Below are 25,429 nucleotides of genomic sequence, written 5' to 3' on the forward strand. Positions count from 1 at the left end.
AGACTTATTCTTCTGACTTATTTTTTATTGTTGAGCTATCTGATTGTTTGGAACTAAATCCTGATTGCAAAAAGTAGCATGCCATTTTTGTATTTAATGATGTCATAAGGGTATTATTCAAGAATTTTAGTTGATTTTTATATCATAATTACATTTTCTGGTATTACTAGGTATTGTACTATTATACCAGATTTATATAATGCTCTTTTCGTAACAAACACATTCAAATTAAAACATTTAAGTTAGAGATAGTACCTAATTTTTTCAAATCATAGGTATGAAGTTAAAAAGCTTTGAAATGAAGGCAAATGTCCATATTATTTCTCAAAAATAGATATATTGACTATATTAAAACCAGAAGCGTAGAGTTATGAGCATTTAATATTTTCATATAAAAGAAACTCGTGATCAAGGAAATGTAACTCTTCTTGAAAATGGAGAGCAAAAGCATGAAAGGGACAAAATATATTGAATATTTTCTATTTGGGTGCATTTGATTAAACATTCAGCTGTGATTTAGATTGCTAAATAATGATCCATGATACTGTTTGCTAAAAATATAGAACATATAACAGCAAAAATATGCGGTAGCAGAATGCAAATATTTAAGCTCTGACCGAGACTCAAACTCAGGACCCCTCACACCTAAGGCAGACACTCTACCACTTCCCTACAACAGCAGTAGCTATAGCTTGGCAGTTTTAAGTGCACCCTATTCTCTTCCCCACTAGATTACATGAACTGGAACAATTTTGTGACAATAACATGTCCGGTGTACTCTGGATTGTCGGCGTGTCCACGATGTGTGGATTAGTCGCTTTAAAGATGAAAATCAAAAGATTTTCAACAGAATTTGATGAAAAATACATTCTTAAAACATCAAATAGGCAGCATGTAGGTGAATATAGCAAAAGTTTGATATTTTAAAATCTGACACCACAGTGTGTTGGTTAGTCGCTTTAAGATTTTCAACCCTGAGATTTAGCAGCTAATCATTTTGCCCTCATGTGCAACTTCATGTCAGTTAAGAAATGTAAACTGGTACTTGATAGTTATATTGTTATAAAATTATTTAGGTTTTAACACCGAAAATTAATTAATGGAAATATATGGGAATGATAATGAGTTCCATGTCAATAAACAAAATAAAACATCTCTTATAAAAAATAAAAACAAACAAAAAACATGTGCAATATATTATTTCTACTGTGTTATTTATAAATGTGAATGTCTGCTGTTACATGTTACAGATAGCGGGTGCTCTTGCAGAAGAAGGCAGAAGTCTTGATGAGGTCACAAAGTTATCACAGCTAGCTGTAGACAACATGGGTATGCTTACTGTCATACATTTTCATCTGCATGAACATGCTTTAACATGACTGTGTATATACAAATTGATTTTATTTCTCTCTTTTAGTGTATGAAAATAACAAGTATCTGTATAATACTGTTTGTACAAGTTTATAATAGAAATTCAGCAGGATAAGGATTAATCCTTACAAACTTTACCCTGAATTTCTATAATGAACTTGTCCTTCTTTCAGTTTTGACAGTATCATTAACTGTTAAAAGGGGTGCTTACCAAAAAGATACTGACTGAATGGCAAACAGTGCAGATCATGGTCAGACTGCATGGATGTGCAGGCTCATCATGATGCCCTGGTTGCAAAGGCGGAATCAGTTGTGTCCAGCATGATAAGGGTTAAAGGTACACTGGTAAAAGTTATGGACAAAAGTCAAAAATCATTTAAATCATTGTAGAAATGACATTTCTCACATTTTACTGACATACTTAGTTAACCTTTATCCTGCTAAATTTCTAAAATGGACTGATCTGTCATTCAATTTGGGCAATACTATTTATTATTCAAAGGGATGTTCACTGAAAATTTACTGACTGAATAGCGAACAGTGCAGATCATGATTAGCCAGCACAGATGTGCAGACTAATCTTGGTCTGCACTGGTTGCAAAGGCAAAGCAGGCTAAAGGTTAAATAGATTTGCCCTAAGTCTTGGGACACCCTTATTCTTGGGACACACCTGAAATCTGTAAAAATAATTATTTTTCTTGTCCCTAACTTTCTGGACATATATTTTCTCAATATCTGCTAAAGCACTGGGATGATTTTCTCAAAACTAGCATCAGTTTTTAACCTTAACAAGATGATGTGCAGGGCGTAAAACCCAGGTCACTACGTCCAAGGTCAAAGTCACACTTGGATGATAAAGGTCAAATTACTTAACTTTGTTTATGCTCCATATTTTTTATGGTCTAAATTTTAGCTTGCAAGATTTTCATAAAACAAGCATCAATTGTTTGCCTCATCAAGATGCTGTGCAGAGCATATGGCCCAGGTCATTAAGTTCAAGGACATGGCCACACTTAGGAGTCAAAGATGAAATAGCTATGCTGATCCCATATCTTCTTAACCACCGAAATGATGTTCAGTTAATCAGTTGTGTACATTATAAAGATGACATGCAGAGTGCACAACCAAGGTTATAAGGTCCAAGGTCAAGGACTAACTTTATTGCAGTTCACCTTAGTAAGTTTTTTAGGTAACAAGTGACATAGCATGGCAATAACAAAATGCATAAATATCAGCAAAATTAATAGCAGAATTATATTCACATGTTAAAGACCATGACATGCACACCAGTACCGAGGATAACACAAGAAATTTCAGTTGTTTCCATTGTGGTCCATCTGTGGTCCTTTCTAATATGTATTCTACAAATTTTTAGCAGAAATACATTGTATGCTCATATGGTGTGATTTTGCATTTGCCAACTGAATTTAAAAGTTCTAACGTCTGAAAACTAAAATACAATATTGTTCTAAATATTGACATTTGCTCCTCTGTATTCTGTTTATTTCAGTTGAAAACTATGCCGGATTAAAAGTATGTGATTTACGGCACAATTTCAGTGTAATGTTTTATTACAGGTACAATAGGGCTGGCACTAGGAGCTTGTTCGACACCAGGATCCAATGGTCCACTTTTTACTGTACAGCCAGATGAAATGGAGCTTGGATTAGGTCTGTATTTCTCTCTCTGAATTGGTATTGTCCATAAGTATTGACTTGGCACTCATTCATACACCAATCAGTATTTCCTGGCAGTTTTATTTTTTAGCTCACCTGAGCACGAAGCGTTAGCTGCCAATCTCAGGGTTGTGGGTTTGAGTCCTACGTCTGATCATACCTTATTTTTAACAAAAGTTATATATGCAAACTTGCCACTTATCTGATCAAACTTATCGTGATTTTTATGGTTCATTTATTGAAAGTTATCCAAATACCTGTTTTGAAAAAGTCGAATAAAAATTGTTTTAAAAGTATCTTAGATAAGAAGACAAAATATTCGTTGATAGTGTTTCTAGAAAATGAATACTACAAGAGATAAATAATCAAAATTCATGAAATATGATACATAGAATTATGTAAGAATAAATACAGTATCGATAATAATACATTACATCAAAAAAAATGATTTTAAGTGATTTTGAACCTATGCATTGAAGTCAAACACCTTACCACTATGCCACTGTGTCATCGGTTAACTGTATTGGTTACTTCAGTAATATAGATATTTTCAGGATACAGATATTGTGTAAATTAACGAAGATGCCTGGAAATACTGGCGAAGATTAATGAGTGCCAGGACAATACTTTTGAATAATATATTCTCTGATATGATCACAAATTGAGAGACTGACTTTCATGTATAAAGGGAATTTTAGATATAAATCCATTAATTTGTAAGAGTGTATTTGTAAATTTAGTAAAAGGATGATACATAATTTGAAATTAGGGGTTACTTTATTAATAATGTGGATTAAGTATAGATTCATTCTTATACAGGGGCAGATTTTATGTATGTAAAGTTTTATATAATACTGTCCTTAATCTTTAAAGGCTTAATATGAGAAAGTACATAAAGTATCATAATTATAATACTTACCTTTATCTTTTCTAAGTAATAAACGAATTACATTTGTACAATATCAGTTGACTATAATTGTTACTGGTTGAATGTCACACGCACTCCTAGTGAGAATCAGTGCTTTTTTCTACGGATAATGCATGTTTTTTCGTGTTATAATATCTGCAGAATCTCGAGGGATTGGTTGGTACCAGAGCCCGATAGGGCCAGGGTACCAAAGATTCCTTTTATGCTATTCTACACGCATAAAAACCAAGTAAATGAATATATTGTCCCTCAACGTCATTAAATTTCCACGAAATGCGCATTTAAAACTACGTTGTTTTTACATGTTGATGTCATTTCCTTTTTGAATTATCCATTTTATGGCCATAATACGTTTACGCTTTATCCTCGGGCGGGGCGTATGTTCTCCGTGACTATTTGATAAACGACATTGTGTCTGAAATCATTAGTCCTCCACCTCTGATAATTCATGTGGGGAAGTTGGCAGTTACTTGTGGAGAACAGGTTTGTACTGGTACAGAACCCAGGAACACTGGTTAGGTTAACTGCCCGCCGTTACATGACTGAAATACTGTTGAAAACGGCGTTAAACCCAAAACAAACAAACAAACAAAACGTTTACGCTTTGCCACGGAAGGTGCATATATAAAAAGATGTTATAACAGCACATGAGCGCAAGAATCTCTCTGTTAACACATGTTTTCTCTACACCCCAGAGAAGTGACAATAACAGCAGTTTTATGCTAGAATGCCATACAATGCAGTTGCCCTATGTCTTCTAATAATATTAGTAATGCTTAGTGTTCTAGTTTATTAGTATACTATACTGGTTGTGTTTTCAAAACAAACTGCCTGTTCATTTTTAGGGCTCCATGGTGAAGCAGGAGTTAAAAGGATTAAAGTAAGTGAAACAACATGGTTGCAAAAGTTTGTTTTCGTGCAAGGTACTTAAGTAAGGAAACTGTTAAATTTTAACCTAGATTAACAACTGGCAATATTTTTATCAAGTATTTTATTTGAAATGACAAAATTGGAATTCTGATACAAATGCAAATCGAACACTCATGTCTCATGTTCAAGCCAAAATTTCAATGATTATGTTAGATAGTTCTAATTCCTCCTTTGTTTGTGAAGGAATGGTCAGACAGCTGGGCAAGGTAAAGTTTCATCTGCGTGTTTAAATGATGTATTCTCCAGAAGCACATGATAGATCTTTACAAAACCTGGTCTGTATATAGGCTTATTGTATAAACCTCTCTCAGGTTTGTTCAAAGGTTTTGCTAGGTCCCTTTTAGGGGCAACCAGAGCTTGAAATAGAAAAACTTTGAAACAATTTTCTTCATATGAACCGCTAGATGGATACGATCCCATCCAATCCTTGTATGGTCCTCTCTCTAGTTTACTCAATGGTTCTGCATGGCCCCTTTAAGGGTTACCATAGCAGATAAAGTAGAAAAAGCTTTAAATCACTTTGAATGAATGGATGTTCACCAAACTTTATCAGAAGCAAGGTCAATTCGACAAGGTCGCCGGGATGAGTGACTTGTATATTTACACTATTTACAGTTACTGACTGCCAAGGAAACTGTGAAGGTGATGATAGATCACATGACAAACCCGGAGAACAGTACACATCTGCCAGTCAAAAAAGGTATGTGATTTCTGGAAGAGGTACTTTTTACAACATAATTATCAACTATGTAAAACAGGAAAGTTTTGTTAAAGCAGGCCATGTGTGAAATTCTTATACATTGCTTTACATCTGAGGAGAAGAAAAATGTGTAATGTGTTTTGAACATTTTACCATATTTATATGATTTGAAATAAAGTTGCATGTTGGTACACAAGGGTTGAAGTATAGAAGGTAAATATATAGTAAGCCAGTAGCAATGTTCTCTTGTTGTTCTTTAAATTTCAACACCTCCTATACTGATATAAAGTAAATCACTATCATTGAAGAAGCAATATGAAGTGGATGATGAGTTTTAACTCGCTGCCGGGGTTTCGATTTTTGTTGCCAAGTCCGTGTAATTTTTGCAAAGTAATATACTGCTTGTTCCTTTGATATCCACTGTACATATTTTACTTATAACGAGTTTTAAGGATTATACACATTTAACACTAAACATAATAGAAAGTTTTTAGAAAATAATATTGAGCTAAGTAGAGACGAGATTAGACTTGAAGAATGGTAAACAAAAGGCATTTAAAATATATTTAAATGGTGTTTTCATTAAAAATGTGGTTATGAATTTTAGAGTTATAATGTACCATACAGATATATACCATGTTTTTATATATATAGGTGACAGGGTAGCATGTATGATCAACAACCTGGGAGGAATGTCAGTTCTCGAGATGAATGTGATTGCCAAGGAAACCATTCAGTATCTTGGTAAATTGTCATACTACATGTATACCCATTCTATTATACCTTGTGATTTGTAAATGAGTTTATCCTGGACAGAAGTTTTCTGGTGTCTTTAAAAACCGTTAGATGCAATTCAGAAAAGGGGAACAACTCTCCAGTAGTACTTATAGTATGCTTTGTCAACATCCAACCACCTTGTAAGAATAACTTCTCTAATTTGGTCAGAATATGTTACTACGGTGCAGTTGAAAGAAGTCAATATTAAATACATCTGATTTTTTTTCATTTTTTTGCACATTTCCTTTTAGAGAGGGTGCTTTTCTCACACTTTTGCACTGATTGAATGCTTTCTGCAGGACATGTGACTGTTCTGGTGTTTATATTCCAATGATGGTAAACTTCATTTATCAGAATCATAAGTAGGGTTTAGTGTGCAAACAAAAGCAGGTATGCATCATTTTTAGGGTAGCAGACCACCAGTCATATCTCTATGTATTATTCAACACTCTAATTTTATCCCCACCAGACAAGGTGTGGTGGGGAGGCTATATAAAACTCACTTTGTGCTGCCCTTCACAAGTTGTCTTCTGTGAATAACTCAGGCAATGAAACAGATATTACTCTGAAGCTTATAACAGGCTTTAAAGATGATGAGATAAGTTCACATACCATGTTTCATAATTCTCATTTTTCTTTTAACAAAATTATTTCTGTCTTTGCACTTCCCTTCCCATCATTTCTGTATTGTTTTCCTTGAATTTCTCTGTAACAGATATTATTTAGAAACTTAAAACAAGCATTAAGGATCATTAGACAAGTTCCCATACCAGGTTTTACTCACCTTTTTGGACAATTTGAATCCACTAAATAGAATTTACAGACAAAATGTTATTCACCATGTCTTCTGTGCACTTGTGATTTTTATCTAGGATTCCCCTAGACACACATGAACAAATATAGGCACAACCAAACATGCTCACACAAAAACCCGTACATTTTATTCCATCCCCTCAAAAAACAGTATATTTTCACTCTTTCATTAATCACAAGTGGTGGGGGGTTATAGGAATGGTCTCCATCCATCCCTCCCTCCCGTCCTCCATCCGTCCATAACATTTTGTGTGTGCTTTGTATCTCCTAGACCCCTTGAAGAATTTTCATGAAACTTTGGTCAAATGATCACCTCATCAAGAGGATGTGTAAAACTTATGAGTCAGCTATGTCAACTCAAGGTCAAGGTCACAAATCTAGGTCAAATGTTTGTGCCTTCCATTTTTAGTCTGCTCTGTATCGCCTAAACCCTTTGAAGGATTTTCATGAAACTTGGGTCAAATAATCGCCTCATCAAGACGATGTGCAGAACTCATGAGTCAGTCATGTCGACTCAATGTCAGTGTCACAGCTCAAGGTCAAAGGTTTGTGCCTTCCATTTTGTGTCTGCTCTGAATCTCCTGAACCTGTTGAAGGATTTTCATGAAACTTGGATTAAAGGATCACCTCATCAGGACGATTTGCAGAACTCATGAGTCAGCCATGTTGGCTCAAGGTCGAGGTCACAACTCAAGGTAAAAGGTTTGAGCCTTCCATTTTGTGTCCACTCTGTATCTCCTAAACCCCTTGAAGGATTTTCAAATTCATTCATGTCGTCATACATGGACTATAAAATATATGTAACAACGTCAATGCTTCCACCCAATACCATCAACCCTTTCACTATCCATACTAGAGGCGGGGGATATAGCTGTCTTTCAGACTGCCTTGTTGTGGTTTGTTTTGTGTTACTGGATAATGTTTTGATGGATCCGTACTGTGTCATTTTGTACCATTGCAGGCAGTTTTTGCAACTCGACCTGTAAATGAATTGTTTGTTGATGTGATGACATTAAACAATAATGGTCTCATACAAACATGAAAGGAGTCTCCATGTCCAAGCAGTTAAGGTCATGACTTTGAATTAATTCCCCCTTGAAGATGTTTGTTCAATACCTTGTTTGGGGTGTAAAATTCTTTCATGTGAGAATATCTTTGATTCTACCCCGATGCAGCCAATACTGTAAAATCATTAAACTTCGTGGGCATGAAATATCGTGGGTTTGGTCAAAACTGAAATTTCGTGGGGATATGAATTCGTGGATTTCAACTTTTGAACATTAAATGAATGAGAATTTTACTTCTTCATTGGGATTAAATTTTGTGGATTGACTCAACCACGAAATGCATGAAAATTAGTCCCCCACGAATATTAATGATTTCACAGTACATGAAATCCTGCACATATGGGCACCATAGTGTTCATTCTCCATCAAAGGCTGGAAAGTCATCATATGATGTATAATTGTGTTGGTATGATGTTAAACTCAATAACATAGCAGTTGATAAGATGCTAGAAGTACTGCAAATTTTATATTCAATTTTTTTCATGCTTTACAGAAGGAAACCTAGGCTTGAAAGTGGACAGAGCCTACTGTGGTGCATATGTTACTTCCTTAGAGATGGCTGGTATCTCCATATCTTTGTTACATCTCAATGATACTTTCACAAGATGTTTAGGTGAGTATAGCCAGTAAGAACTGGTCAGTATCCCCAAGGATTTTAAGTACACTCTTGACGAAGTCGTCAAATATATGCCTGTTTTTAGCTCACCTGAGCAATGCTCAGGTGAGTTTTTCTGATAGCTCGATGTCTGGCGTCCGTAGTCTGTCGTCTGTCTGTCAACATTTAGCTTGTGTATGCGATAGAGGCTGTATTTTTCAACTGATCTTCATGAAAATTGGTCAGAATGATTACCTTGATGAAATCTAGGCCGAGTTCGAAAATGGGTCATCTGGGGTCAAAAACTAGGTCACTAGGTCAAATCAAAGAAAAACGTTGTGTATGCGATAGAGACTGTTTTTTAGTCCCCTACTGGTTGAAAACCAGTTTCGGGGACTATAGGAATGCGCTTTTCCGTCATTCCGTCATTCTGTCATTCCGTCATTCCGTCCGTCCGCAATTTCGTGTCCGGTCCATAACTCTGTCATCCATCAAGGGATTTTAATATTACTTGGCACAAATGTTCCCCATGATGAGACGACGTGTCATGCACAAAACCCGGACCCCTAGCTCAAAGGTCAAGGTCACAATTGGAGGTCAAAGGTCAACAGGGCTTTTTTCCTGTCCGGTCCACAACTCTCCCATCCTTGAAGGGATTTTAGTATTACTTGGCATAAATGTTCCCCATGATGAGATGACGTGTCATGCGCAAATCCCGGACCCCTAGCTCAAAGGTCAAGGTCACAACTGCAGGTCAAAGGTCAACAGGGCTTTTTTCCTGTCCGGTCCATAACTCTCCCATCCATGAAGAGATTTTAATATTACTTGGCACAAATGTTCCCCATGAGGAGACAACGTGTCATGCGCAGAACCTGGACCCCTAGCTTAAAGGTCAAGGTCACAATTGGAGGTCAAAGGTCAACAAGGCTTTTTTCCTGTCCGGTCCATAACTCTCTCATCTATGAAGGGATTTTAATATTACTTGGCACAAATGTACCTCATAATAAGACGATGTGTCATGCACAACTTTCAGACCCCTAGCTCAAAGGTCAAGGTCACACTTAGCAGTCAAATGTTAACATAGCATGAACAGGGTCTGTTTCGTGCCCGGTCCATAACTCTGACATTCATTAAGGGATTTTAATATTACTTGGCACAAGTGTTCCCCATGATGAGACGACGTGTCATGCGCAAATCCTGGACCCCTAGCTCAAAGGTCAAGGTCACAATTGGGGGTCAAAGGTCAACAGAGTTTTTTTCCTGTCCCGTCCATAACTCTGCCATCCATGAAGGGATTTTAATATTACTTGGCACAAATGTTTCCCATGATGAGACGACTTGTAATGCGCAACACCCAGTACCCTAGCTTAAAGGTCAAGGTCACACTTTGAGATCAAAGGTCAAGAGGATTTTTTTCCTGTCCGGTCTATAACTTTGTCATGCAAAGCAGGATTTAGATATCAGTTGGCACAAATAATTCCCTGGATGAGACAACATGTCATGTGCAAGAACCAGGTCCCTAGGTCTAAGGTCAAGGTCATATTTAGAGGTCAAAGGTCAAATTCAAGAATGACTTTGTACTGAACATTTTTTCTTCATGCATGGAGGGATTTTGATGTAACTTGGACCAGATGTTCACCACCATGAGGCACCCTTGTTTTTAGAATTACGTCCCTTTGTTGTTACTTTAAATAGATTTTATTGTAACTTTTTTATTACTGGTGGTAGAGAAAAATCGAGACCACTTTTCTGTGGTACAGCATGCATGTTACATCCAATTTTTTGGTGTATTTTGACCTATCTCTACCTGGTAAAGAGTTTCTTGTGGACTTATATTATTATTATTATTTTTTTTTTTTTTTTAAAGATTAATTTCCCTTTGTTGTTACTATAAATAACTTACATGATAACATTTTTATAATCAGCCAAAAAAATTCAATATGAAAACAACTGTGGGTTTTTATATATGCACATTTTAATCCAAGTGTGTTGTTATAACATATTGTATATGTAGTACAATATTGTTTATACATCATTGACAGATATCAGTTCATTATGTTATACTGCAGTAGAGAAAATTACGTGCCTTCCAGTAGGGGACTTTGTATTGCATGGCAATACTTCATTCACTTGTTTCAACTGATCTTCATGAAATTTGGTCAGAATGATTACCTTAATGATATCTAGGCCGAGTTCGAAAATGGGTCATCTGCGGTTAAAAACTAGGTCACTAGGTCAAATCAAAGAAAAACCTTGTGTATGCGATAGAGGCTGTATTTTTCAATTAATCTTCATGAATTTTGGTCAGAATGATTACCTTGATGAAATCTAGGCCGAGTTCGAAAATGGGTCATCTGCGTTTAAAAACTAGGTCACTAGGTCAAATCAAAGAAAAACCTTGTGTATGCGATAGAGGCTGTATTTTTCAATTAATCTTCATGAATTTTGGTCAGAATGATTACCTTGATAAAATCTAGGCTGAGTTCGAAAATGGGTGATCTGGGGTTAAAAACTAGGTCACTAGGTCAAATCAAAGAAAAACCTTGTGTATGCGATAGAGACTGTTTTTTTCAACTGATCTTCATGAATTTTGGTCAGAATGATTACCTTGATGAAATCTAGGCCGAGTTCAAAAATTGGTCATATGGGTTTAAAAACTAGGTCACTAGGTCAAATCAAAGAAAAACCTTGTGTATGCGATAGAGGCTGTATTTTTCAATTAATCTTCATGAATTTTGGTCAGAATGATTATCTTGATGAAATCTAGGCTGAGTTTGAAAATTAGTCATCTGGGATCAAAAAGTAGGTCACTAGGTCAAATCAAAGAAAAACCTTGTGTATGCGATAGAGGCTGTATTTTTCAATTAATCTTCATGAATTTTGGTCAGAATGATTACCTTAATGAAATCTTGGTCAAGTTTGAATATATGGGTCATCTGGGGTCAAAAAGTAGGTCACTAGGTCAAATCATAGGAAAAGCTTGTATATGCGATAGAGGCTGTATTTTTCAATTGATCTTCCTGAAATTATGTCAAAATAATAACCTTAATGAAATCTAGGCCGATTTTGAAAATGTGTCATCTTGGGTCAAAAACTAGGTCACTAGGTCAAATCAAAGAAAAACCGTATGTATGCAATAGAGGCTGTATTTTCTAATTGATCTTCATGAAATTTGGTCAGAATGATAGTCTTTATGAAATGAAAGTCAAGTTCGAATATGGGTCTCATACTCTGGGGTCAAAAATTAGGTCACAGGTCGAATAAAAAAACAAACTTATTTATACTCAAGATTTTTGCTCCAATTTTAATGATAATTTGTCAGAATATTTTTTTCCATGAAATCACTAGGTCAAACATGTTAACACTGTTAAGGTGTGTTATGGTGTGTTTCTCAGGTGAGCTTCCTAGGGCCATCTTGGCCCTCTTGTTTGTTGGTTACACCGCCTACATGTATTTGAAGCACATCACATTTATCCACTGTACTTTATTCTAACACGACTTGATTCATTTTCCTATTAAATGAAGAAGGCCGAAAGTTGTGTGTTATTTTACAACAATTCACTGTTCTGGCGTCACAATTATTACGTCGTAGCGTCAAATGGCATAGCGGCGCTTGAAAAAGAAACCTACAAAAAACAGGCAAATATTTTATGGACGTCGTCAAGGATGTACTTAAAACCCTTGGTGACGTGTTAGAATCGAAATAATATATCTCATTTAGTGATTTGCTCTTGAATAAAATCATTGTTTGTCATTCAGATGCATATTACTATATCACTTGGGCTGCGCCCTCGTGATATAATTCCTTCGCATTTGAACTCCAAACAATGATATTATTCAACAAATCACTGGATGAGATATATTATTTCTTAAGCAAACAGTGTATTGCACCAATGTTTAGCAATCCAGATCACTGTTGAAAAAAATGCATTCAGATAGAAAATATCCAATACCCCGGTATATTATGCCCCTTTTTTTTCTGCTGTACATGCCCAAGAAGAGTTACATTTCCTTGATCACAAAATTTCAGTTGTATAAAAATATAACAATGCTCAGAAAATTATGTACATTTAGTTACAAAATTCATTTTGAGAAATACATATATAGTGTAAATCTGCATGGATTTCAAAGATTTTTAACTTCATACCTGTTTTGAAAACATTAGGCACTATCAATATGATTAGTACATCTTGGAGATGCTTTCATCAGATATTTTCTTAAGTATTTCCTGTTAGAACTGTCTGGTCTCCATCATTATAACATGTCAAGGATGTTTTCATCAGATGTTAGATAAGCATATCCTATAAGCAATCTTTTATTAAAATGTCAAGAATTAAATTGTAGAACTGTTGTGAAAGAAAAGTTAATATAAATTTAAGTCAAGTCATGTTTATTTTACTACACTATATATCTGAATTTTTATCTCTGTAGATGCTCCAACATCAGCTCCAGCTTGGCTTGTTCCATTGTTGGGACCAGGACAGACAGACAGACAAACACCAGCACCCATGATGCCTATAGGTGGACCTAGCTCTGAAGTACAGGAAGCACAAGGCTTAAGTATTTCTAAGGGTCAGTTTACATATTTTTGTTATACACCTAAAGGGACTTGGTATCTGATGTTTCTTGTCATGTGTCTGTTTTGACGTAGAATCCTCATACCCAATGGGCACAGTGCTTGAGGACAGAGGATGAACATTATTGACTTTGAGGTTAGTAGGTTAAAGGTCAAGGTCACAGTGACTTTATTGCAAAAACCTTTTTTGTGCATATTCTTGAGAATTTCTTGACCTACAATCCTCAAACTGGACAAGCACACTGTCCACCAATAATGGATGATTCCTATTGATTCTAAGCAATGTGGGTAAAATGTCAAGGTCACAGTAACCCTTAGTGCAAAAAGCACAGTCACCTTGAACTTTTGATTTTAAGGTTTCTTAGTTACAGGTCATGGTTATTTGGTAAATACAATGCTAAGGACATACTTTGCTCTGCTTAGTGGCACTCTGAAATCTTAAAACTTCACTTTAACAGATAATATATGTGACTTTGACGTAGAAGACTTTGTGTGGCATCAACATGTCAGTGTTGTTAATTATGTCAATATCATACATGAAAGCAGGTTTATAAATCCTCATATGGACTGTACCTAAATATCAACAATTGTTAAACTTTTATTGTTAAATTCAAGATACAGAAAACTAATTGAGAAAAAGGAATAGCAGTGGTTCGTCATTTTTTCCAGAAAATTGTGTTTGATGTTACATTGTTATGATTTCAAACTGTCATGATAGCACAGCTAGAGATCTTTATGTGTTTTTGGCTCTACCTGTGAGTTGATCGATACAAGTTTTTATCCGTAATCATGTAACTGCTTCAACTTATTGAAAGGGTTGTAAAGATGGATTTAATTTTAATGTGTTCTATATATTCTAGCTGAAGGTGATAGAATATATGATATCATAGAGAAAGTATGTGACAGTCTACAGTCAGTGAAGGAAATGTTGGATGGTCTGGACAGTGAAAGTGGGGATGGTGATTGTGGCTCTACAATGGCCAGAGGAGCTCAGTGTATGATATATGTTGTCAGAACTATTAAAAGGGAGATAATTAGAAATACTTAATGTAACAATACTGAAAACTAAAATTTCTAAAATGAACTGGTCCGTCTTCCAATTTGGACAGTACCAGCTGATAAAAAAGTGGTGCTTACCTAAAAGGTACTGGCTGAATAGCGAACTGTGCAGATCATGATCAGACTGCATGGATGTGCAGGCTGATCATGATCTACACTGGTCGCGAAGGCAGAATTAATCGTGTCCTGCATGGTAAGGGTTAATGACAGTAACATCTCCTGCTGTAAATTTCAGAAAATATTGAAAATCAGGGACATTTTATGTCAGGTGAATAATTATTGTTATCATGGGTATTTTGTAATGGCATTTATTAAAGCATGCACAGTTTATGATCCATTGTTTAAGACAAATTGTGTACACTTGCATTATTGGTGCATGGGAGTTTGTGAAACAAATTTAATACTTGATTTCAATGAAACTTCATGCATATGATCACCATTTCGACTGTTGGTCCAAGCATTGTAGAGTATTAAAAATGTATTCATTGGCAGAAATGCTTCAGCTGCCTATTTTATACACCATTATAATAATGGTAATGAATTGTTTCAGGTATCAAAGAAAAACTGGGTAAAAAGGAAACTCCAGGTCTGCCTGTCACCAATCCGTCCCAGCTGTCACTAGAACTTGCCAGTATTGTAGAATCAGTTATGGGGGGATCCTCTGGAGGGGTATGTTAGTTTGATGTTTTTTGACAGTGTGTAGTGGTGGTACTAATCTCCAGCATTCTTGTTCATGTAGCCATAGATATTCATAATTTTTAAGCCAGTCAGTGATGCCTTCGTGGCTGAATGGGTAAGGTTACTTAATTATGAGTGCTTGTCCCTAATCTGTTTGAGTTTGAAAGCCTACTTTGGATAAAGAAGTCTTTCCTGTTAGGAAGGGGCAATTCTGTTGGCTTGGGGTCTTCAGTTTTATACTTCATCACATAGCTTCAAAAATTGTCAAAATACAGACTTGCAATTATTTTACTGGTAAGCAGCTTATCTTAAGTATATTAGGAGAGCTTATTAATGAAAACTCTGTCAGTTGACAAATTTAAAGACAAAATCTTGTTGACATTATTCAGATTTCATGATTAATTTTGTAGATCAGGTAATACTTGTGCATATTGCATAATTAAGTATAGTAAAGCTGCATGTCATGTGAAACCTGTTATGGATTAGGTGGATTAAACAGTAGATATTTTTTACGTCACTTTTATTTATGTTATCAATCTCAAATAAGTTCTTATGAATAAACAAATGGTAGCTGAACATAATACTGTATAATTCTGATACCTGCTTAAAGTTCATTAGTAGCTACAAATATTGGCAGAAATAAAAAATACTGACACAAGTATTACCTGATCTACAAAATTAATAAAGAAATCTTGAAAATTTAAAAAAATTCTTATAACCATTCTTGGAGTTCTTTTAAATGATCTATAGAATGAATTACATTGTCTTACATTTAAAGATAAATCACTGCAAAAAGGTAGATTAATCAGTAATGTACAGTAGTAAAAATAAAAGTTGCAAACAATTTTATTGATATACAGCACATGATATAAGAGTTCAGACCCTGTCTTCCAAAGGCTATTTCTGTAATTAAAGTTTGATTTGGTTACAGATTTACAGTTTGTTTTTCACTGCTGCATCAAGCCAGCTACAGAAAGAAGTCACGTCACAAACATGGTTACAGGCAATGGCTGCAGGAATAGCTGCAATACAAAGGTAGTACTGGTGTAAATGTCCAACCTCAATTGTAGAGAACTGTTATCGACTAGTTGACAAGAATGACAAGTTCTAATAAGTTATGTTTGCTTGCTGGTTTTATCACCCTAGGTTACAGAGTCCAGATTAATGTGCTTGCAGGTTTTGTCAGTATACTACGAAATCATTAATTTTCATGGGGGACTAATTTTCGTGGATTTCGTTGTTGAGTCAATCCAAAAAATTTAATCCCAATTAACAAGTAAAATTCCCATTCATTTTTTGTCCAAAAGTTGAAATACACAAATTCATATCCCTGCGAAATTGCCGTTTTGACCAAAACCACAAAATTTCATGCCCACGAAATTAAATGATTTTACAGCAGATTACAGAGTATCAGTTAGATGAAATTGGAAAAGAGGAGATAAGAAATCTTTTCAGTTTTAACAGCTTTCTTTTTTTTAGCCATATAAAAGCAGAGATTTAATCCTAAAACATTTTTCATATTCTTTTTAGCTCACCTTGACCACATCGGAGATTAAAAATAAAATTATATAAAAACATAGAAGAACTTTACAAAATTTTAACACCATAGAGGCTACATTTTCATCTTTGTCTGTATGAAACAACCTAGGCTTAGAACTATTTTATAAGTGAAATATAGGTGAAGTTGGACATTTGGTCATCAGGGATCCAAAAAATAGGTGACTTTGTCAAATCCTAGAAGTTGTTAACACAACAGAGGGTGAATTTTGCACTTGGATCACATGTACATGAAACATGATTTCAGTGAGAGGGATTTTATCTACTTTGAAATTTCAATGAGAGCGATTTGTCCAGTTTGAAATTTCTGCTGCAGGGGACTAAACCACTAAGTTTACTTCGAAATTTCAATGGAAGTTGTTGTTTTTTTCTACCTGTTAAAACTGCTGTAGGAGTTCTGTCTGCTTCATTAAAAAAAAAAAAAAAAACAGTGAGGGTTTGTTTTTCTTGGAGGAAGTTTGTACAGAAAATTTGTTTTGTCCCATTTCAGTTGAATGATTGATATTTTATGTTCATCAAAATTTAATAAATCGATAAAGATATTTTGCAGATATGGTGGTGCAGAGCCAGGAGATAGAACCATGGTATGTTGATCTTTTTTTTATTATACCTCACTTTAGTATACAATGATAAAATCCCATTACACGAGAAAGAGATATTTTGACTATCAAAAACATTTTCAACCTTTTTGACACATGACCAAGCGAAAGTGACTGTCAGGTCATGTGACCACGCTGATATTTAGAATGTCATATAAGGGCAAATAACTGCTTCAATTTTTTAGCCAAATCATGAAATGATTGCCTCTTTTGTACACATATAATATTATATAGTATTTTGTTTACCTTGTTGAACTTGTTCATGAGGATGTTGAAAAGATGAAACTGTTGGATTAAATGAATTAAAAGCATTTTTTAACCTTTTTCTGTACTTAATTTTGTTCGGTATAATAAAATAAATATCATATGGCAGCATGTGTGACATTGATATTGTCAACCCTCGAAATAGAATGTCGCCACTCGGCTTCCCCTTCGGGTGATATTCTGCCCTCAGGTTGACAATATCAGTGTCACACATGCTGTCATATGATATTTATATAATGTCTCTTGCTAAAGTTGGATGAAGGCATGTAGTGTTAATCAGGTCTGCATACACGTGTCTGTGTGTACATATGTATTTGTGTGCAAAAAATCTTGTCTGACTGATAACTTTGTTGTGCATTGTGACATTTTGAAATAACTTGGTACAGTAACCATCAACAAAATGACATGTTTGAATAGTTTCAGCAAGATTGGCTTCATAGTTCTGTTCAATGTCTGTATGGTTTATTCAGCAAGATTAGATTTCATGCTGCTGGTCAGTGTTTGAATGGTTTTAGCAAAGTTAGATTTCATACCACTGTCCATTGATTGAATGATTTCGGCAAGCCTAGAGTGTTATACCACTGTTCATTGTCTGAATGATTTCAGAAAGATTAGATTTCATACCACTGTTCAATGTCTTAGTGATTTCAGCGAGATAAGCTTTCATACCAGTGTTCATTGTCTGAATGATTTCAGCAAGATTGGATTTCATACTGCTGTTCAGTGTCTGAATGGTTTCAGTGAGCTTAGATTTCATACTGATGTTCATTGTCTGATTGGTTTCATCAAGACTAGATTTCAAAATGCTGTTTAATGTCTGAATGGTTTCAGTGAGATAAGATTTCATACCACTGTTTAATGTCTGAATAATTTCAGCAAGATTAGGTTTCATACCGCTGTTTGATGTCTGAATGGTTTCAGCGAGATTAGATTTCAAACTGCAGTTGAATGTCTGAATAATTTCAGAAAGATTAGATTTCATACCACTGTTCATTGTCTGAATGATTTCAGCAAGATTAGATTTCATACTGCTGTTCAATGTCTGAATGGTTTCAGTGAGCTTAGATTTCATACTGCTGTTCAATGTCTGAATGGTTTCAGTGAGCTTAGATTTCATACTGCTGTTCAATGTCTGAATGGTTTCAGCATGCTTAGATTTCATACTGCTGTTCAGTGTTGGAATGATTTCAGCTAGCTTAGATTTTATACTATTGTTCAATGTCAGATTGGTTTCAGCAAGCTTAGATGGTTTCAGCAATATTAGAACTTGACAGTATCTGTCACATGATGTAGTCTAGAGAGACTGATAAACACAAACCTGTAAATTTATAGTGTCAGTAAACTGTCAAACACAGATCCTCTGTTATAAGAGATCAGTTTTTATTAGCTCACCTGAGCCAAAGGCCATGGTGAGCTTTTGTGACCGCTCAATGTCCGTCGAACGTCGTCAGTTGTGCATCGTCTGTCCGTCAACATTTTCTAAAAAAATCTTCTTCTTGAAAACAACTGGACAGATTTACACCAAACTTCACAGGAATAATCCTTGGGTGCCCCCCTTTCAAAATTGTTCAAAAAATTGAATTCCACACAGAATTCTGGTTGCTATGGCAACCTAAAGGAAAAACTTTAGAAATCTTCTTGTCCAAAACCGCAAGGCGTAGAGCCTTGATATTTGGCGTGTAACATCATCTAATGGTCCTCAAGTAAGATTGTTCAATTTGGCCCCTGGGGTGAAAAGGGGACCTGCCCCAGAGATCACAAGTTTTACGTAGACTTGTATAGGAATTTTAGATATTTGGTTTGTAGCATTGTCTTATGGTCCTCAACCAAAATTGTTCAAATTGTACCCCTTGGGTGAAAAGAGGCCCTGCCCTGGGGGTCCCAAGTTTTATATAGACTTATATAGGAAAAAGCTTTAAAAATCTTCTTGTCTGAAACCGTATGACCTAGGCTTTTGGTATTTGGTATGATGCATTGTATAGTAGTCCTCTACCAAAATTGTTCAAATTATGCCCCTGGGGTTAAAAGAGGCTCTGCCCTGGGGTCACTTAGTTATTATGTGCGTTATATAGGAAAAAATACTTAAAAAATCACTTGATCCTATTTCCAAGACTGTTTAAATATAATTACCTGATGACCTAAAGTAATATGATGTCACTTGACTGTGATCTTGACCTACTGACCTACTTTCTTGTTTTTAAAGATACAGCCTTGAAATTATGATGATATACACAGTTTTGCACGCCAATCGTAAAACTGAATTTCATTGACCATGAATGTGGCCTACTGACTTTCTTAATATTTTATTATCAGTTTGACATTTGAAACATGTAGCTCATATTACTCAGGTGAGCGATCCAGGGTCATCATGACCCTCTTGTTTTTAAAAATCTTCTTGTCTAAAACCACAAGACCTAGGCTTTTGATATTTGGTATGTAGCATTGCCTTGTGGTCCTCTACCAAAATTGTTCAAATTATAACCCTGGGGTGAAAAGAGGCCCTGCCCGGGATGGGGTCTCAAGTTTTACATAGACTTATAGAGGAAAAAACTTTAAAAATCTTCTTGTCTGAAACTGCAAGTCCTAGGCTTTTGATATTTGGTATGTTGCATTGCCTTGTGGTCCTCTACCAAAATTGTTCAAATTATGCCCCTGGGTCGAAAAGAGGCCCTGCCCGGGGGGGGGGGGGGGGGGGGGGGTGGTCTCAAGTTTTACATAGACTTATATAGGAAAAAACTTTAAAAATCTTCTTGCCTGAAACTGCAAGGCATAGGCTTTTGATATTTGGTATGTTGCCTTGCCTAGTGTTCCTCTACCAAAATTGTTCAAATTATGCCCCTGGGTCGAAAAGAGGCCCAGCCCTAGGGGTCCCAAATTTAACATAGACATATCTATAGGGAAAAAAATCTTCTTTTCTGAAAGTTCAAAGCCTAGGCCTTTGATATTTGGTATGTAGCATTGCCTAGTGGATCTCTAACAAGATTGTTCAAATTATGCCCCTGGGGTGAAAAGAGGCCCCGCCCTGTGGGTCACTTGTTATATGAGTTATATAGGAATTATATAGGAATTATGCCCCTTTGGTGAAAAGAGGCCCCCGCCTCAGTAACTCAGGTGAGTGATTCAGGGTCATCATGACCCTCTTGTAGTTCAATGCTTTTATTTCTTTTTCATTGTAAAAAAATGTTCATCTAAGTCAGATCTACTCAAGGGATCCTTTATATGTCTAGACTAGTGTGAAAAGACTTTAAAGGCTGTAAGAACTTGGAAGCAATCAAGTGTGTGGTCTTGAAATGTTTCTAAAATAATCATTGAAGATTTTAAATTGTAGTTAGATGCACTGTGGGCAGCAAAGGAAACCTTTGAGAAAAAATTAGCAGATTCCTCACCTGTGGAAGCATTTAGAGAAGCTGTAAAGGTATGTGTTATATAGATGTTGGTTCCATACAAGGAAACTGTCTGATACTGTCCAATGGTGAATTCACTAGAAAGTTAATGAGGCTTTCAGGATGATAAGACAAGCAGACAACTTCTTTTAACAAAATTATTTCCATTTTCCCACTTGGATAATGCAGCATCCTGTCTCAAATAGTTTTCCTTGAATATCTCTGGAACCAATACAGATATTATTTTCAAACTTTAAACAAGCTTTTAGGATCATAAGACATGTTGACATAAAATGAGCCGTGCCATGAGAAAACCAACATAGTGCATTTGCAACCAGCATGGATCCAGATCAGCCTGCACTAACGGTTTCTCAAATTGTAATAGGCTTTGAAAGCGAACAGCATGGATCCTGACCAGACTGCGCGGATGCGCAAACGCACTGTGTTAGTTTTCTCATGGTGTGGCTCAAATAATTTTCCATTTAGCACTTAAAAATGACTTTGTTAAGAGAACTTAGGGTACAGTAAAACACATCACTGATTGTTGCAATCAGAGGAACAAAACATTTGAGGTAAACTGTACAGGGTTTGGAGCAACACAAACAGAAAATATATAGAAAACTGCTGGGAACTACTTGAAGACAGAATATGTAATGTTTGACTGTTGGAAGAATAGGTAGAGCTATTACACTCACCTGGCGGTGACATTCCCGTTGGCATCCCAATTTGGTAAAGTTTTTGTGTGTATGCTGTTACCTCAGCAGCCACTTGTGGAAAAAGGTAGAAACTTAAAGCACTTGTTCACTGTGATGATCTGATGTGCATTCCACATGTTCCATAACTCTATTTCGCGTTTTAACAAAATGTTTCCTTTCTGTATTTGGTAATTTTTGGTTAAGTTTGTATGGGTAAACTGGTATCTCAGTAAGTACTGGTGGGAATGGATAGAAATTCACACACTGTGATGGTGTGACATAATTACGATGCTCAAATTACATAATTCTTTTTATACGCCCGAAGGGACGTATTATGTTATGACGCTGGTGTCCGTCTGTCCGTTAGCAATTTTGTGTCTGTCCGTTAGCAATTTTGTGTCCGCTCTGTAACTCTTGAACCCCTTGAAGGATTTTAAGGAAACTCTACACAGTTGTTCACCACATTGAGACGATGTGCAGAGCGCATGTTTTGGATGTCTCGCTTCAAGGTCAAGGTCACACTTAGGAGTCAAAGGTCATATCAGTTTGTTTCGTGTCCGCTCTGTAACTCTTGAACCCCTTGAAGGATTTCAAAGAAACTTGACACGAATGTTCTCCACACCACAACGACGTGCAGGGCGCATGTTCCGGATGACTTGCTTCAAGGTCAAGGTCAAACTTAGGGGTCAAAAGTCATATCAGTTTGTTTCGTGTCCGCTCTGTAACTCTTGAACCCCTTGAAGGATTTCAAAGAAACTTGACACAAATGTTCACCACACCAAGACGACGTGCAGAGCGCATGTTCGGGATGACTTGCTTCAAGGTCAAGGTCACACTTAGGGGTCAAAAGTCATATCAGTTTGTTTCGTGTCCGCTCTGTAACTCTTGAACTGCTGGAAGGATTTCAAAGAAACTTGGCAGAAATGTTCACCACATTGTAACAATGTGCAGAGCGCATGCTCGGGATGACTTGCTTCAAGGTCAAGGTCACACTTAAGGGTCAAAGGTCATATATGACTTTGCTTTGTGTATATTGCTCTGCATTGCAGTGCTCTTGTTTTTATTTGGCAGATCTCATTTTTGAACTTACAATAATTTTTTTTTTGAATTACTTCCCTTTTATGTTACTATAAATAGCTTATTTTGAAACTTTTTTATTATTGGCCGTAGGGAAAAACCGAGACCACTTTTCTGTGGTACAACATGGATGGTACCTCTAATTTTAAGGTGTATTTTTACATACTTGTACCTGATAAGGATTTTTTTGTAGACTTTGAATATTTTTTTTGTGGACTTAGATTTGTTTTTTGAAGTTTTCCTTTTGTTGTTCCAGTCCTTTGGGGCTACAACAGTCAAGTTCTTAAAATTTTGCTCCCATCCTATGATGTAAGCCTTCGGGCGTATATTGCCCTGCTTGGCGGCGCTCTTGTTTGTTTATTTACAGAGTTATGCTCCTTTTTTCATTTTCTTTAGTGACAAGGCTTTTTGGATATAAATGTAGTCAAGTGTTGCTGTCCACCGACACCTGAAGTTTTTCTAAATTTGTTATTTATTTTTAGACATTTAAGACAACAACTTTCAGCCTACTGAAAGGAATTTAGTGTAACTCTATACATTGCTAGGTCGCAAAGAGAGAAAGTGGAACCATCAGAAGCATAATTTAGTCTTGCATGATTATAAAAATTAATGTTCTCTCTTTTTCTTGAATTTTACTACTTAAAACCTTTTCGAAAATTTAGCACTATAGATTTATAACTTTCACTTAATTGATAACTCAGTTATGAGTGGCAAAAAGAGTTATTGAAGGCCTTGATTACAAGAAATTTTCACTAACAAAATACTTTTATGGAGGTATGACTCACTTGCAGTGATAGCTCTACTTAGGGTTAGATAAGGACAGCAGATATGTTTAGTATTGGTCGATATTTTGTGTTGTATATTTCAGGCAGGAGAAAGTGCTGCAGAGAGTACAAAGGATATGAAAGCTCGTGCAGGACGTGCCAGTTATGTCAGTGCTGACCTACTTACGAAAGCAGATCCCGGTGCTATGGCTGTTGCTGTCTGGTTGAAAGCTATACTAGAGTTGCTTGTCTAATGGCAGACTGTTCATTCCATAAAACTTTTCCTATCATTTTATAATGTGAAAATTTGACTGCTACAGTTCTAGTTGTTACAAGGTTTCTACATAATTATACTGTTTGTCAGATACAAATGAGCCGTGCCATGGGAAAACCAACATAGTGGGTGTGCGACCAGCATGGATCCAGACCAGCCTGCGCGTCCGCGCAGTCTGGTCAAGATCCATGCTGTTCGCTAACGGTTTCTCCAATTCCAATAGGCTTTAAAAGCGAACAGCATGGAGCCTGACCAGACTGCGCGGATGCGCAGGCTGGTCTGGATCCATGCTGGTCGCACACCCACTATGTTGGTTTTCCCATGGCACGGCTCAAATCATGATAAATGTCAAGGTGTGATAACAAATAGTTTTTTTTTTTAAGAAATAATTATAATAGTCATGAAACTAGTCTTTAATTAAATTAATGTGAATTAGTGTAATTTTACTGCATTTTATAGGAGAGAGGATTTACATTGTTTTTTATATATCATATGAGATCTCTTGTTATATTATTGTTTTTGGTTTTAACAAAAATAGATTATAACTTTCCTTGTTACTCAAAGGAAAAGTAGGCAAAACATTAAACAACACAAAGTTTTTGTTTGATTGTTATGTATTTGATTAGATTGTATGTAAAATGTGTTTTCACAATGGTATGGTGATAGGTCTTTGATCTATTGAGAAATTTTCATCCGTCTTCAAGAACAGTACAAAATAACTTGGGGTTTTGTTATAGGGCCATTATGAAAAACATTATATTTAACATTAAAGCGTTTACTTTTGAATTGTATCAGTGAGGGAATTATTTCATGGGTGTGGTGTTTCAATTGATTAATTCCAAATGATCAAACCTTTTTCTGTTTATGATTTCTGTTAAAAATTTGAAATTCACCGACACTGAACAGTCATTTTGCCAGTTACAACCAGTTTTATGCCAATGAAATTAAATAGCTTTACAGTATTTTGTTTCTTGCATTTTAATACAAATTATGCAAGTTATACATTTTGGTGCTATGTTGTACATGCTTGGAGTGGTATCTAGTGTCATTTATCATAAATGGTATTGTCATCTATATTATACATTATATATTACCAGTATTATTAAATGTTTTCAATCATCTTAGAAATTTATTTATATCAATGAATATTTTAAACATTTTTGAACTGTCTCTTCCATTGATTGGAATGAATATAGAGCTATTGTGATTTCTAAATTTCTATCAGTGTTGAGGCTCTAAATGTTATAAAATTTGTAGTAACAGCAGAGGTTTTTATATAATTTAAGGCCATTAAAAACTTGATGTACGAGGTGTGTACAGAAAGTTCCAAGACTGTGATCATATAAGAAAAGCAAGAAGTGGTGTGATATTGAAAAATCACGCATATATAGATTAAGCATACTTGTAATTGTGTACAAATTTTAATTACATTCCAACTGTAAAAATATGAAATACAGTAAAATTAACACTCACAGTATAGAGCTGTCGGCCCAAAGCAATGTCATTTTAAGCACAACGTCCAGTTAATGTCACTCCTTTTCAAAGTAACATCCACTAACCAGCTCACATTTCTTGTGCAGCCAAACCTCAGAGTCAAACACATTTTTAAACCATAGGTTATCAAGGGTTTCCAACACTATCTTTTT

General features: G+C 35.7%; 1 protein-coding gene across 2 annotated transcripts in view; it reads left to right on the top strand.

Moving 5' to 3' along the window:
* The window catches only part of LOC123530548 (triokinase/FMN cyclase-like), a 135,789-nt gene extending 111,865 nt beyond the window's left edge, over positions 1-23,924 (top strand). The window contains exons 5-17 of one of the 2 annotated variants that reach the window (XM_053517218.1): positions 1,251-1,329; positions 2,949-3,041; positions 4,821-4,855; positions 5,521-5,605; positions 6,260-6,349; positions 8,756-8,875; positions 13,289-13,429; positions 14,294-14,428; positions 15,043-15,161; positions 16,102-16,205; positions 17,278-17,311; positions 20,919-21,005; positions 23,614-23,924. In XM_053517218.1, coding sequence (XP_053373193.1) covers positions 1,251-1,329; positions 2,949-3,041; positions 4,821-4,855; positions 5,521-5,605; positions 6,260-6,349; positions 8,756-8,875; positions 13,289-13,429; positions 14,294-14,428; positions 15,043-15,161; positions 16,102-16,205; positions 17,278-17,311; positions 20,919-21,005; positions 23,614-23,763 — 1,272 coding nt within the window. In that variant the 3' untranslated portion in view covers positions 23,764-23,924. The remainder of the gene's footprint in view (positions 1-1,250; positions 1,330-2,948; positions 3,042-4,820; positions 4,856-5,520; positions 5,606-6,259; positions 6,350-8,755; positions 8,876-13,288; positions 13,430-14,293; positions 14,429-15,042; positions 15,162-16,101; positions 16,206-17,277; positions 17,312-20,918; positions 21,006-23,613) is intronic. The other variant, XM_053517211.1, reaches the window with a different exon arrangement.
* Positions 23,925-25,429: the final 1,505 nt, after the last annotated feature.

The sequence above is a fragment of the Mercenaria mercenaria genome, chromosome 1 (genome assembly GCF_021730395.1).
Source record: "Mercenaria mercenaria strain notata chromosome 1, MADL_Memer_1, whole genome shotgun sequence".
NCBI lineage: Eukaryota > Metazoa > Mollusca > Bivalvia > Venerida > Veneridae > Mercenaria > Mercenaria mercenaria.